The sequence below is a fragment of the Danio rerio genome, chromosome 5 (genome assembly GCF_049306965.1).
Source record: "Danio rerio strain Tuebingen ecotype United States chromosome 5, GRCz12tu, whole genome shotgun sequence".
NCBI classification, from domain to species: Eukaryota; Metazoa; Chordata; class Actinopteri; order Cypriniformes; family Danionidae; genus Danio; species Danio rerio.
The window spans coordinates 55,000,030-55,015,447 of NC_133180.1; the positions used below are offsets into that span (position 1 = coordinate 55,000,030).

Genomic DNA, 15,418 nt, shown 5'->3' on the forward strand with positions numbered 1-15,418 from the left:
TAACTGATATGATTTCAAATGTAGCGAAGTATAATATTTTTGGAAAATCATACTCAGTGGTGTAAAGTAGCTAAATACAAATACTCAAATTACTGTAATTGCGTAGTTTTTCTCTGGAATTGTAAATTACTGAGTAGTTTTATAAATGTGTACTTTTACTTTCCCTTTTTTTAGTAAATTTTTAGTTCAGTATCTGTACTTTAACTCTACTATTTTCCTTCAACCTCCAGTCACTACTTTATTTTTATTGTCTATAGAAATTAACAAAATCAGTCCTGTCAAATCATACATAGATGGTAAATCGCCACATCAAACTGTTGGGAAGCGTTAAGTGTCCAAGAAAACGTCCAAAATCTTTACACACATTGACCCAGTAACTGTTTAGATGCATGTCACTGATGAGAAGATGACGTATGTATGATGACCGAAATGGCCTTAATTACCCAGAAGACAAAGGACGTCAACATGATGTAAGATTGACGTTGTACCCCAACGTCATGGACGTTTCATTTTATTTGGAAATCAAAATCAGGTTGAGAACTCAAAGTCAGGTCAACGTCAATATCAACGTCTAATGATAATACAGCTTGACGTTGTGTTGATGTTACCACTATGAAATCTATCAGACGCTGGATTTTGGTTGCCATACCTGATGAATAAATGTCAGTATTTGACGTCAATATGATATTGGTTTAAGATGTTGGCTTGACGTTGGATTTTGGTCACTTTCTAACAACTTAAAATCAACCAAATATCATCGTCATTTGAAGCCATTATTGGACATCAAAATATCTTTGTCCTTAGATGCTGGTTTGAAATTTTGGTCACCTGACATCACAACCTAAATCTAACTTAATATTAACACCTTATGACATTAGCTGCATCTAAGATGGCACTCTATACATCATGCACTTATCCACTATGTACTGATGCACTTACACACTCAACAGCATAGTATATGTATGTAGTGTCGTCCCAAATGGCACAATAATGTTTTTTTACTAAGCGGAAATTCAAACGGTTTCCCTAAAGACCTTTGACGGTCTCCAAATCAGTGAAATAAATGACCGAAGCATCAAATAATACCTGCCCTTAGTCTCACCGCATTCACCATCGGGAGGTGCTATAATTACTCTCGTAGGAGAATTTTGCTTTCACCATCCAAAATAAATAAAGTTATCCAACATGTGCAACCGATAGCTCCGCCCTTACGCTACATGAGCAAAGCTGCGATACTCTTGCCAAATTTACACTAGTTTTTCCTCCCTTTTTTGGGTGCAAATAGACAGAATAGAAGCCCTTTTAACTGGTCCCCCAAACTCCCCAAACTTTTTTAATATCAAAAATATAATTTTTTTTTACAATAATGGTTAAATAACCTATCAAGCCAAAATTCACACTACAATCAACTCACAGCAGCAAACCGACAAGTTCATTTCAACGGAGAGTGAGCGACTTTCAGTAACCTCCGTCTACGAGTGACACAACAAAGTTGAAAACTTTTATACAAATGAAGAATGAACCACAGACAATAGGAGCACCAGTAGAGCTCACGTGATCCTCTCTTAGCTCCTGCAGAGGCCGCTTGTATTCGCCATGCTGTAGACCTACTACAAAGTTGCTGCTAGTGGGATTAAGATTTTACACAACATATTTTACATTCTGATAACACTACATGATACCTTGACAGAATAGGCAGATACAGAGGAAGATACAGTAGCCAAAGAGCTTAAAGCTCAGCAATTTAAGAAATCACATGCAATTACAAAAAACGCGAACAAATAAGAAAAACGTGCTGCATTTTCTCACAAAACATGCAAATTGCACTGATCACAACGTTTCCCCGGCTATTTAGGTTAGGGTTACTTGAGGCTAATAGTATACAAAAGTCAAGGGAAGTGTGTAATCAGGATGTTAAAATAAATAAAAAACGTACTTTTCAAAGATCACCTGAAACTTTACTGAGCAATAGTCATGAGACAATAAACATTTCTCAGCTGGTTCATTCACCTTTTTGGGCCCTTTTGAAACTTTTCCATTGTGTTCCATTGATATGCATGTTTTTTTTTTTTTTTGCAAACCGATAAAGATATTTTCTTAATTTGCTGGTGTTTTTGTAATTGTATGTGTTTTCTTAAATTTTAGCATGTTAAGCTCTTTCTGCCACTGTAGGAAGTGGTAGGTATATAAAATACAATTGGTATTGACCTTATTCTTCAATCGTGGTTGTTTTAGAATTTCCGATTTTCCTTTGAGAGAAATGACTAGGAATAATAAACGGCAGAAAACGGTCAAACTTCTTTCTTTACAAACACGTGTGTCCATGACTATACATAAAAAGAAGAAGAATATAGTTGGTTCATATCTGTTTGCAACATCAAGCAGCAGCACAAGCTGTTTTTAACGTCTAAAAAATCAATGGAAGTTAATGAGACCGGAAGTGTCAAGCCAAAAAAATTCCAATGGCAGAACCCACTCATACATGAAGAATAAGGGCAATTGGGCCTACATGTTTTCATTCAAAGTCGTGAGTTTAACATGCTTAAAAAATTAAGCATAGTTTTCATCCCATGTGTTGTACAACAAATCTTCAGTTAATGGGAATCTGTCGCAAATAATGACTATATTTATAATACATTACTATTATTTCAGTAATTGACATGGAAATAAATACTACTGGGGAAACCACTGTACTGTTGCTTAAATTTTTTGATGTTGCTAACCTTTTTCCTGCTAGCACAGCAAATTTTTATTGAGGGACACTTTTTGCATCTAACAATTTGTAAAACTGATAAACTGACATTCTATTGTAAATGAAATGCGTCACCAAATGCAGCAAAAGCAAAACACAAAGCCGCATTTGAAAAGGGAAGATCTGGAAGGTGTTGAACCAGCAGTGTGCTTTAGAAGAACACTGACCAGCTCTGTGGTCCATTGAGCAATGCTTGAGTTAATTACAGAGCTCTCTCATACTAACCACTTATTAAACTAGTTTAAAGCCTAAAGACATTTCAACTGGTTTTAACATTGCTGTCATTCTCCACAACACTGAAGCAGAAAACTGCTGAAACATTGTGCAACAACAATCAGGTCAGAAGACTTTTTGTTCCACAAATCACCAACTTTTACCAGAGATTTACTGTAGTAACACAATCCATATTACAGTGCTATTTAATTGTCGGTTACGACAGATAGATTTTTTGATGTGTCGGGGGTGTTGGGGGGGGGGGGGGGGGGGTTATCAATATATCGATTGAGCATATATTGCAATGTGTGTATCTGCAATAGTAACATTGCAGAATTGGATTATTTATTATATTAAAACATATTATTAAATATTATTATATTTAAAAATACTTTTAAAATGATGAGTCATTTCTGTATTTAAATACTGTTAGATTCCCCAGAAAACCATGATGTAAAGTAATGATGATAAAGATAGTATACAGTAGTTCCTTGTTAATCACGGGTTACATTATAAAAATAACCCGCAATAGCCGATATCCACAAAGTAGTCAGCTTTATTTTTTACAATTACTGTAGATGTTTAAAGGCTGTAAAACCCCTAACTACACACTTTATACACTTTTCTCAGACAGGCATTAACATTTTCACACTTTTCTCCCTTGTTAGTAGTGTAATGTTGGCCATACACCCAAAACGCATCACAATCATGAGGGTGGTCTCTTCACACCACCACCAGTGTGCAGCATATACTTGGATGATGCGACGGCAGCCACAGGACAACAGTGCCAGTGCGCTCACCACACACCAACTGTAGGTAGAGTGGAGAGACTGTGATAAAGCCAATTCAGTGGATGGGGATGATTGGGAGGCCATGATCGTAAAGGCCGATTGAGGGATTTGGCCAGGACACAGGGGCTACACCCCTACTCTTTACGAGAAGTGCCATGGGATTTTGAATGAACACAGAGTGTCAGGACCTCGGTTTAACTTCTCATCCGAAAGACGGCGCCCATTGACAGTATAGCGTCCCCTTCACTTTTACTGGGGCATTAGGACTCGCATAGAACCTAGGTTGAGCGCCCCCTGCTAGCCTCTCTAACAGCAACCAAGTTTTCCCATGTATTCTCCCTTCCAGGTACTGACCAGGCTCAGCCCTGCTTAGCTTCAGTGAGTAATCAGTCTTGGGCTGCAGGGTGATAAGCCTGCCGCTGTCTTGTTTAAACAGTTCTGTTTTTTCCTCCTTTATGTTACGAACCACCAAAGATTCATTTATTCCGTAATGGAGCCCTACAGCCACATAACTTCCACCTTTCTTTAGCATGTCCAGAAGTCTAACTTTTTGTGCACTGGTTAGGATCTTCCTCTGCCTTTTGGGTGCTACCATGGGTGCCTTTGACAGTGTGAAATGTAAATTTCTTTACATTATGGGGTTTTTGGGGTGAAAACTTGAAGTACAGCACTTCAGAGCCACGCTGCTAGCTATTAAAGATTTTTGTCATTTTGGTGGTGGTGGAATGCTGAACGCATTCTGTTTTGTGCAGGAGACACAGCACAAAGAAGACTGATTGACATTCGTCTAAAGCCCATCAGGACGCAGAACACAAACAATGCACTGTAAAAAATAATAATAATAAAAAATAAAAAGTCAAACTGCGCTAAAAAATCTGCGAAACTATGAGGCTGTGAAAGGTGAACTCCATAATGCCGAGTGACCACTGTAGTCCCAAATTGGATAAACAACCTATGTATGCAACACACAAATGCTTGGCACATAAAGTTAATCAAATTTAATGCACTTCTCTGTGATATGGATAAAGCATATACTATTATTGTGATAATAGTATTATATTCAATATGTTGTGTATCTCTAGTAAAGGTTGTCGGTTTACCACTCTTCACCTCTGTTCACCAAGTGCAAACACAAATACACGGACACTGGGAGCGTTTCAAAGCCACGTCAATTAGCTGATCTGTCTATGACCTGACATATGGCTCGATGCAGCTTTAAAATGCTTTTGAAATGTTGACCATCCTGTAAAAGCCCTTACAATTTTTTTTGCACTGTTTTTATAATTGTTAATAGATCTGGACTCCAGTTTAATCTACAGTGAAATGCACTTCATTTACAAAACTTGTAATATCAATAATTTGGCATGTGCTCTACTAAATCAAGTGTTGGTGCCAACATCTGTAGAAGTTAGTGACACCGCTGCTAGTGCTTTAAAAGTTTGAAGCCCTGTGTATTTTCCTACATAATAAAAGACTTGTCTCAGAGCACACAGATGAGAGACTAAATAAATGCTGTCATGTTTTGTTGCATTTTTGGGAGTGTAATTTTGGGGAACTGTTCCGGAACATAATTTAACTGTATCAATTTGATGACAGACTTGATCTCTTCTTTGATATTGTCTATTTCCATCAGTTTTTTTTCTATGTTTTCTTATTGTGTTAAGAAATGGCCTCGGTCATAAATGTACTTTTTCATGTTTACATGCAGGGTTTTTCTTTTTAATATCCTAAAATGTTCGTTTACAAGGATGACAAGTGAGTTGAATCAACGTTAAACTGACTGGACTGAATAAAGGCACTACTGTCTTTAGTGTAAACTATAAAGCAGTTCAACAGAGATGCAGTTTCATAATTCATGAACTTTTAATTTTATGTATATTAATCAACATTAAACCAGAGATCTACATAACCATATTGTTATGGGGCTGCTTTAAAGTCGACATCAACAATTTCATAACTGATCCATTTTTAGCATCAACGCTTTCATTTTCCTCTCTAAACATGAAGATACTTTAAAACAACTTTTTAATTATCTATTGTGCTACATATATTAACAAGACCCCGCTTATCAGGGAGTTTTATTTTTATCAGAACTCTAACTTGCACAAAAGTTCAAGTTTCCAGTCAGCAGAGTCAAAACAATCTAGTTTTTGTCCAAATCTTGTAAAAACTAGTGTTAAACAATTGCTATTTTACTTTTATGTCAGTTTATTTAATTCATGTTGCTGTATGTCATTGAGCTGGACTTCTGCAAGCAGTGCAGGTGGTTCAGGTGCAGAGTTTTTGGCAGTAAAACTACATGGAAACTTCCAACAAAGCCGCATTGTAGCGCACCTATGTCTTTAGCTCGACACACTATTGCTACATTGTTCTGGTATTGAGTGATTTGAAGTAGTCTTGAGGATTAGAACAGGAGAGCAGAACGACAGGAACGTCCTGTGATGGTGCATATCACATAACTCATTGTGAAAAGAAAATCTGGGAGCAGTTTTCCTGTTCCAATAAAAATGAACGCGTGTAAAGAAAGTAAACCTATTCAGCTGTGCTGCCCTTGCTTCCACAGTGCTTCCATCCCAGAAGACGTCATGGTGTTTATAAAGGATGTTCTTTTGTATGGAAAAGTGAACTTGGTTAAAGATCACAAACAGTTTGTGTGTAGATCAGGATCTAAAATGTTTGTCAGAGTCCAGTTGGGATGCATGTCTGTGAAACCCAGGCTTTAAACAAGGCTTGAAAACCTTGGAAGTCTTTGAAGTCAGTCTGATCCCAGAGTCCCCTCTGGAATGTTTGCGTTTGGTTGATTTCAGTGTGTTTGAGGAGGAGAAGACAGTGATGAACTGATGATAACAGCTGTTTCTCAAAGACTGCTTGAGTTCAGAAACTCTTCTGGCCTTGATCACTGCTCTGTCTCTGATAAGAGCTGTTCCTGAGAGTAATCAAAATCGCCAGTCTGTCTCCAAAACTACTCCTATTATTAGTTATAGCCATCACCAATCACTACCACTTCTTAAAAAGCACTTAAAGTAAAATAGTGGCCTAGAAAAATGTATATATTCACCATTTAATAAAACATATTGGTGTTGTGTTGATTCAGAGTTTTTAAGTATGTGTAGTTGGTTTTGGAGAGTTTGTATGTAGTCCACACTCCAAAATGGCTGCTAATCAATTACAAGAGAGAGCCAGTAAGATTTTCTTTACTGATTATATTGTTTTCACTGTATACTATGTTTCTTTACATGTACATGTTTACACAGTGAAATAGAACCCACCTTTCATGATAAACTATACTTTTGCCATTAGTTTTTGTTTTTAAATATCTCAAAGGTGACATCAGATGCCAGTTTTACACAAGTTGAGGTTCTTATTACATAGTGGTCTAGAAAAAATGTATATCTTCACCATTTATTAAAACTTATTAATGTTGTGTTGATGTAGAGCATGTTGTGTGGTTGGTTTTGGAGAGTTTTTCTATGTAGACCACACTTCAAAATGGTTGCTAATCAAATACAAAAGAGAGCCAGTGAGATTTTGTTAACCGATTACATTGTCGCCACTGCATACTCTGTTGATATATTAAATTGACATGTTTACACAGTGAAATAATACCCAGCTTTCATGATAAACTATACCAGGGTTCACCAAACTTGTTCCTGGAGGGCCGGTGTCCTGCAGATTTTAATCAAACACACCTGAACAAGCTAATCAAGGTCTTACAGGTATACTTGAAACACCCTGGCAGGTGTGTTGAGGCTAAACCCTGCAGGGACACTGGCCCTCCAGGACTGAGATTGATGACTATGACCAGTAATTTTAGTTTTTTTAAATATCTTAAAGGTGACATCAGATGCCAGTTTGAGGTTATTATTTATTGCACTGCAGTCTGGAATACTTTATTCGAATTGGTCAGTCACAACATTCAAATGAATGTACAGATAACAATCCCTAAAACTAATACACGGGCTCATCTGGATACTACCACCCATCTTAACAGTCAGAAAATACATTCACCTCCATATTTATATTTATATTATCTGTCTTTGATAGTTTTGCATCTTGTGACTGAATAACATGTAGGTGAGCGAATGCTCCATTCAGTCATTTTTGTTTCTGTCAGCTTTGCTTTTAATTAAAGGATTAATAAACTAATATAGCTCAAAACAAATGTTTTTTGTCAATTTTTATATTTTGTTGAAATAAGCGTACATCCTATTCATCCAGGGGGCTGTTTTACCTCCTCCTTCGACTGTTTATAGGTAAAATTAAATCCTTGATAACAGCTCTACAACTAATGAAGTTTTGTAATGTAATGTGTATTTATATAGTGCATTTATTGTGTAAGGCCATACACCCAAAGCATTTCACAATTATGAGGGGGGTCTCTCTACACCACCACCACCAGTGTGCAACATCCACATGGATGATGTGATGGCAGCCACAGTACAACAGCGCCAGTGCAGTCACCACACAACAGCTATTGGTGGAGTGGAGAGATTGTGATACAGCCAATTTCGGGGATGGGGATGATTGGGAGGCCATGATCGGTATGGACCGATGGAGGGAATTTGGCCAGAATAAGTTCTGGTGCAAGTCCAGTTTCAGTTTGCATTAGGTTTGAAAAGCAATCTGGTGAAAAAAACGTGTTGTGCTCACACAAGCAGGCTTTTCCCCACTCTTAATGGGTGATTCCCTTCATGTATAAAATAAAGACATTTCACTGGTGCCTTTTCTAAATCTGAGATTATGTAGAAGGACTGCAGTGAGCCTTGACAATAAGAATATGAAGCAGGCTGCATGCCAGAATCGCATGCAAAATAGACAGAAATACAAAAAACAAGTCGGTTTCTCCTTCCAATATAATATGTTTAAGTTTACTTAAAATTATCTATATGTCACTTTCGACTGATGCTTTAAAATGATTAAAGGATTATGTATTTAAATAATTTTCAAAGTAAACATTTAAATTTTACCTGAAGTTTTATGAACTAATTTAGAGGGGAGCACGTGATACGGTTGATCATTGCCATGTCATTATTAATGAATTTTTCATATTTTTATTTAGGATTATAATATTACATATATAAAATAAATAACAAAATATAGTCATGTAACTATGCAAGCATATCATAGAAAATAGTAACTAACCCCTACCTTTAAATCTTCTTGTATTAATAATAACAAGGTGTTTGAGACATCTTTAATACTTGATCTGACAGTTAGACTCGCGTAGTTGACTTGACTCATGTATATTCATTTGCTAAAACTTCCAAGGTAGTACTTAAGCATGTACAAAACAGCGGTTTAGCAAATTGTTGAGCTGGCAAAGATGCAAGTTCTAAGATCTAATTTGTGCACTATACTTCAAGCTTATAGCTGTTGGTTTCCCCTAGATTTGTGTATGAGCTGGTCAGCAGTTTTTGTTTTACTGTTGTAATCTGCCATCCGCTGACCTATTCAATAGATGCAAATCTGTGGTTTTACGCGGAAGTTGTTAATCAGGAACAGCAGGAAAAGTAGCTCTAAAAATATGATCGTACACAATATTGATTACAAACTGCTCATACACTTTTTTTTTTCATTTTCCGACTAGTTTTTTACTATAATCTGTTATGTTTGCTTTCTCTTTTAGCCTCATGAGTTTGATGAATGCCGATTTGACATCAGTGTGAACGACAGCATCTGGTACCTGAGGGCTGAACATCCTTTGCTCCGACAGCAGTGGATCGATACCATTGAACTGCATAAGGTGGGTCCCTCAGAAGAAGCTATACAGTGGCCCTTGCTGGATAATCTGCAGCTCAGCTCAGGTTTCTGTCTGATAGTGAGTGATCACATTTGGGTGGCAGAACCTGATTGGGTGTTTTATTTCCCTTGTAAAAGGAGAGGAGGGTGTTGAAGGCTCATTGCAATGAAATGTGCCCTGCAATTTCTTTTTTTTTTTCAGCTGTCATTTCCTTGTGATGTCATTAGAGTTCATAAAGAGCCACTGTATAGTACTTAACTAGATTGTTCAGTTTAGGTTGAATCTAAATATGTGTACTTTCACATGTCCTGCGTACATTAGGCAATTTAAAGGGCACCTATGATGCCAAATCAACTTTTGGAAGCTGTTTGTACAGAACTGTGTTATTACACTGTCACATTAGAGTGATACAACAAGTCTCCTTTTTTTATTTCTTGACGTTAAAATAGGATACAAATCACATAGATTTTGAGGCCCGCCACAACATAATGTATGAGTGTGGTTTTCCTTGCCCTCTGAATTAATTGAAAGGCTTGTATAAACATTTCTGTGGAAGCAGAAATAAACATGTTCACAGAACAGGATTTGCAAAGAAACTGGGATTAAAAGGGGCCCTTTAACTGATCAGAAAGCAGTCCAATTTATTAAAAAACATTTAATTTAAATGGTTTAAACTGCCTGGATTACAATCAGATTGCAAATACATTTTATGAAGTAGTTCATACCTGGTATGTTAGCATCAGACTGCTGTCCATTCAAAGTAAACTGATGATATAATGCTCATGTTTTAGCCTGTAGGTTGTTTGCAATCACGTGGTTCCGGTGACACGCAAAATTCAGGGCAGGAAGTAAAAACTGAATGAGAGACAAAGATGAAAGGCAGTATTTTTGACATTTATACCATATTTAGAAGGAGATCTAAATAGAAAATAACCACATATGTTAGGCATGATCATTATATCATGAAGAGGGCTGAGTTTTCTACTGAACTAAAGTATATTTGCCTGTCATCATGGCGGTAGATACTGTATAAGCTATGTCGTATGAAAAAAATACTAAAGTGTTTGGAAGCATACTATAGATAATTACTTGAATTAAACTGTCGTAGTAATTATAGCTGTGGTACAACACGACTGTAGAAATAAAGAAATTCCAGAGGCTTCAATGTTCTGTGCTATAATTATACACCATCACAATGCATCACAGTTTACACTAATGTTACAGTATTTATTGCAGTTTATCAGTTTGCTATGCTACAGTATTCGGTAGCATTCATTAACAGAGTTGTACACACTATACACTTTACTATGTGATTCAAAAACATGTTTATTGTAAATTACTATAGTTTTTTTTCCTCATGCGGATATGTTTCAGACATCACGAAATAACAGATGAAAGCATACCAAAGCATGGACATGCACGTAGTCTTCATTATTATTTATTCATTTATTTTTGTAAAGGGGGAAAGAGCTTAAGTATATTACCTGTTTAATTTTGCATTTCTTTTTTTGTTCGGTCAATAAACTTACCATCTACAAACATTCACCGCTGCTGTTGCGCATTTATTGTTCACGTTATTGTTGTTTATTTCACCAAAACGCCAGTAAAGACTTGGATTATTGCAAGACAAGACTGAGATTTCATTGCAGCGATTACATGGCAGGGTACGTTATTTATATTCTCCTGGATTTTGTGCAAGTGTATTTGTGTTTGTATCTGATTATTATATACCACATTAGCATGTTTATTCACAGCTAGGCCCACACGGAATCTGCGCGCGCAGAATTCCGCAGATTTTCCGCAGAATTCCGCAGATTTCTGCTGATTTTTATCCCATTATTAATTCTGTTTATTTACTTGAGTAAATGTGTAAATCTGAATTTATTTAGTTTTTAATCAGTAATTTATTACTTTTTATTTATTATATTAAGGTTGTAGTTATGATACTCCGCTGGATACTCCCAAAATATTTCCGCAGAAATCCGCAGATTTTTACTAAAATTCTCCGCAGAGATAGCAAAAAACTTCCTCAGATTCCGTCTGGCCTTACACACAGCTAGTGCTGTATATAATCTTTATTAGTGCTGTCAAACAAATTATCACATTCAAAAAAGCTTGTAACGTTACTCATGGATGTATTGAGAATTTTTTATTACATGCCGCCTTTTCTTTTGTTTTTCAGTCAGTTTCTTGAACGTTTCCTCCTTCATAAGTACAAAAATTTGAAAGTCTATAAAAGCTGTTCGGCATTTCTCATTTTGGCTCATTTAAACAACATTGAACATTTTGACGTCCTGATAGTGAATCCCATGTAGAAGAATCACTTCTTCTCCTCCTCCATCTGAGACTCATGCGTCATTAATGACGTCATGTGAAAACAACCTATTCTTTAAGGGAACACTTTTTTTACACTCCCCAACAGTTAAACAGTGTAGTTTTACCATTTTTGTACTCATTCTCCGGGTCTGGCAGTTGTACTTTTTGTTTAGCTTAGCATAAATCATTGAATCAGATTAGACCATTAGCATGATATTAGGCCTGTGTGTAGGTCTACTGTTGCTTAAAATGCTAAATTTTGTATAGTCATCATGGTAGACTTGAACAGACTTTCAATATGTCCTGTTTGTTAATTCACAGTAAAATGGTGACATCAAAATAATTATAAAGTTCAGTTATTATGTTTGAGACATGTGCTTATTAGACCATTTGTTTCCCTTGTAAAATCAGACATTTGTGTTTATTTGTGTTTATCAGATTTCTTCTTGCATTATGTTCAACATTATATAAGCTAGAATAGCTATACTGACACTGTAAAACATTTATTCACATGCACAACACTGTGTTAGCTATGAAAGAAGAAACAAATCAAATGCTTGTCATTATCATAATCGTAAAATGCGATTGATTATTTAAAGGATGTGCCGCCAGTTAATTTTTTACTTCCTAGTGCGGCTCATAGCTGCTGTTCCTGTGATAAAACACACACATGCAAATCTTTCTTTCAGCTTGGCTGTCAAACGATCGTTCTGTGCAAAAAACTGAATGTTATTTACAACTTTAATATATGTTATTCACAGCCTATGCAGCTTCTGTTCACTAAAGTAGCCTTCATTGGCATGCTGCGTGCACGGTAGCTCGTGGTCAGCTCATGTGTGATTTTGCGGCTGCAAATACATCATTACATGAAGACAGAAATTACATTTCTGGGTAATTTATACCTTATAAATATAGTATGTTACACTTTTAACGCCATTTGAAAGTGTTCATGTTCCTGTGAAGTGCAACTGCCTTTATGCTTCTCTCCTGACCTTGAAAATAGATTCTTATTATTATTTGTTTTTTTCCAATTAATCGTTGAAAATTGGCTAACTTGCATCAATATAACTTACTTGACCACCTGGTGGCACTGGAAGCATGTGTCGGTTTGATGTTACCTGGTTTAGGACTATTTTCAGGCACTGCCCAATATCATTGCGCCTGTTTTAGCCATGGTACGGCAGCAAACTTCCGTATCTATTACACCAGAATGAGAGTTCCTAGCCATATCAGCTAGAAAATAGCAACTTCTCATTTATCATCATTCTTAGTACATGATGTACACTACAGAATTGTCAAGCTTTAAATAGGAAGCTTATCACATCTCTTGGGTCATTTTTGAGTGAGATGCTGATCTGAATCTGACACATGCTGGTCTAAACTGATTAAATGATAAAGTGCCCCCACCAGACTCATGTGATCTGCTAAATGGATTCAAAAATGGTAAAACTCAGGGGAGTGGCAAATGAGCCTATTTCCAAAGTGTAACTTTAATTTAGCCAAAAAAAAAAATAAAAAAAATTGCACACACACACACTTGGATGTCCGAATTTAAAAATCATTTCGTTTTTTGGGTAGTGGTGGTGGAACCCAATAATTCAGGTTCAAACAACTGTTGTTAAATTCTTGAAAATAAATCTTAAATCGATAGTTCACTTATAAATCTAGATTTGCTGTTAATTTACTCACCTTTAGGCCATTTCTGATGTGACTTTTCTTTCTTTAGTTAAACTTTTAGTTGAAACCATGCGGGTTGGTGAATCATCAAGCTAGTAGGTACTGGCACTTTGAGAGTCAAAAATAAAATAAAATAAAACAAATGTAAAGGCAAAACAAAATTAATATGCATATGCATACAGTGAGGTCTTATGAATTGAAACAATCAGCCTGTGGAGGAAATAGAACATTATTTGCATATTTTTTTTCTATTTTTAGTTCTGAAAAAAAAAGTCTTGGGTAGCTGTATTATAAACAAATTAACAGCTGAGTTTTATTTCTCCAACAGAATCTCATGACTTAATATCAGATAAATGAAAAGTTGGTTTAGGCTGTAGAATGTGGTTTGTATTATGTTATAAATATTAATTGTATATCAATAATGTAATTTATTAGTAACAATTTTAAACAATTATTTCCCTCAAGAAATTTTAAATAGGTTAAATGTAGCGATAAAATGAATACATTTTGTATATAAAATGTTACATTGTATAATGGAGTAAAAAAACCTACATTATTCCTATACCTTGATTTTTATATATAATCAAGATATACAAAATAAAGTTTATATATTTTTTACTCCATTATACAGTGTAACCTTTTTATGAGTCATCTAAAAAAAAGTAAATTTTATTTGTTTATTTTCAGATTTTTTCTCTTATCACTTTTTCTGTTAAGTAACTTAATTACTCGGTAAGGAATTTCTCTGACTCAATATTAAAAATCTTAATCTCAATGCAAATGCAAAATAAATTAAACTTTAAATTTTTTACACATGCATTTGTTTTATGTAATAAAAATCAACTCTTGATTTTAAACATCATGTCGGCATCAGTGGTGTAGTGGTTGGTGTGTTGACACGAGCACTCTGGTGCTCACGTCAACCCGAGTTTGATTTCCGCCTCCATATTATCGCCTGTGCTGATCCTTGCCCTCTCTATGCTCCCCATGCTTTCCTGTTAACACTTTCTACTGACATATACAATAAAGGTAAAAAGAAAAACAATTATAATTATAAACTAAAGTTATAATTAAATTAAAATTATAATTATAAATTATTTATAATTAAAATTATAAACAACATATTTATCAAAAACACAATACATTTCAAAGCAATGGCTTCATATTGCATATATTCCACATGCTATTATTCTTATTCTTTTTATTCCAGTCACTAGGTTCAATAGTACAAAAGACAAACCAATACAAACCACACTATATACATTAAAAAAGACATTAATGCCAATATTTTTATTAAAGGTGACTGAAAACGCACCTCAGTAAGCCTAGAATACGCCTATCAATAACTTTAAAATGCTATTCTGAGAATTTTCCAACCGACATTCAAACTTATAGATCAAATTTCTCATCAAAGAAAAAAATGATCAAACTCTTACACTACAAAAAAATTCACTTGCACTTCGCCATCTATGTTTTTAAGAAGAATCCTCAAACAACCATTGTATACGACCTGCAGCTTATGGAGACTTTTTTTTTTTTTTTTTAAATACCACAGAGGAGCTGTGTATAAAAAAAACTGCAGTAAGTTCTAAAGAGGTTTACCTTAACCTGCTCCAAACACAAATAAAACTTTCTCCCCAGCATATTTGCTTGAACATATAACTTTCAACACTCCCTGTCCATATTATTACCAACACTATGCCCTAAATATTTAACAGTTTTTACTAACATTTAAAACTTGCCCTGACAAATAAAAATCTGGAAAAATCATATCTCTTTGTTCTTTGGTTCTATATTTCATACTGTATAAACACTCTTTTATTAAATTGCACATCTTATTTCTGCCCATAATCTGCACAAACATTAAGCAGCTGCTGAAAACCTATCTATTTGGGGAAAAGGTAACCAACTCATAATGATTTAATATAG

At 35.3% G+C, this 15,418-nt stretch overlaps 2 protein-coding genes across 4 annotated transcripts in view; both read left to right on the forward strand.

Annotated features, from left to right (window-relative positions):
* arsk (arylsulfatase family, member K) overlaps window positions 1-15,418 on the forward strand; it is a 183,928-nt gene that overhangs the window by 19,310 nt on the left and 149,200 nt on the right. The window lies entirely within an intron of this gene.
* The window catches only part of cert1a (ceramide transporter 1a), a 52,608-nt gene that overhangs the window by 5,389 nt on the left and 31,801 nt on the right, over window positions 1-15,418 (forward strand). For both annotated transcript variants that reach the window (NM_001017914.4, NM_001281872.1), the window contains 1 exon segment: window positions 9,383-9,499. In NM_001017914.4, the coding sequence (NP_001017914.3) occupies window positions 9,383-9,499 (117 nt within the window).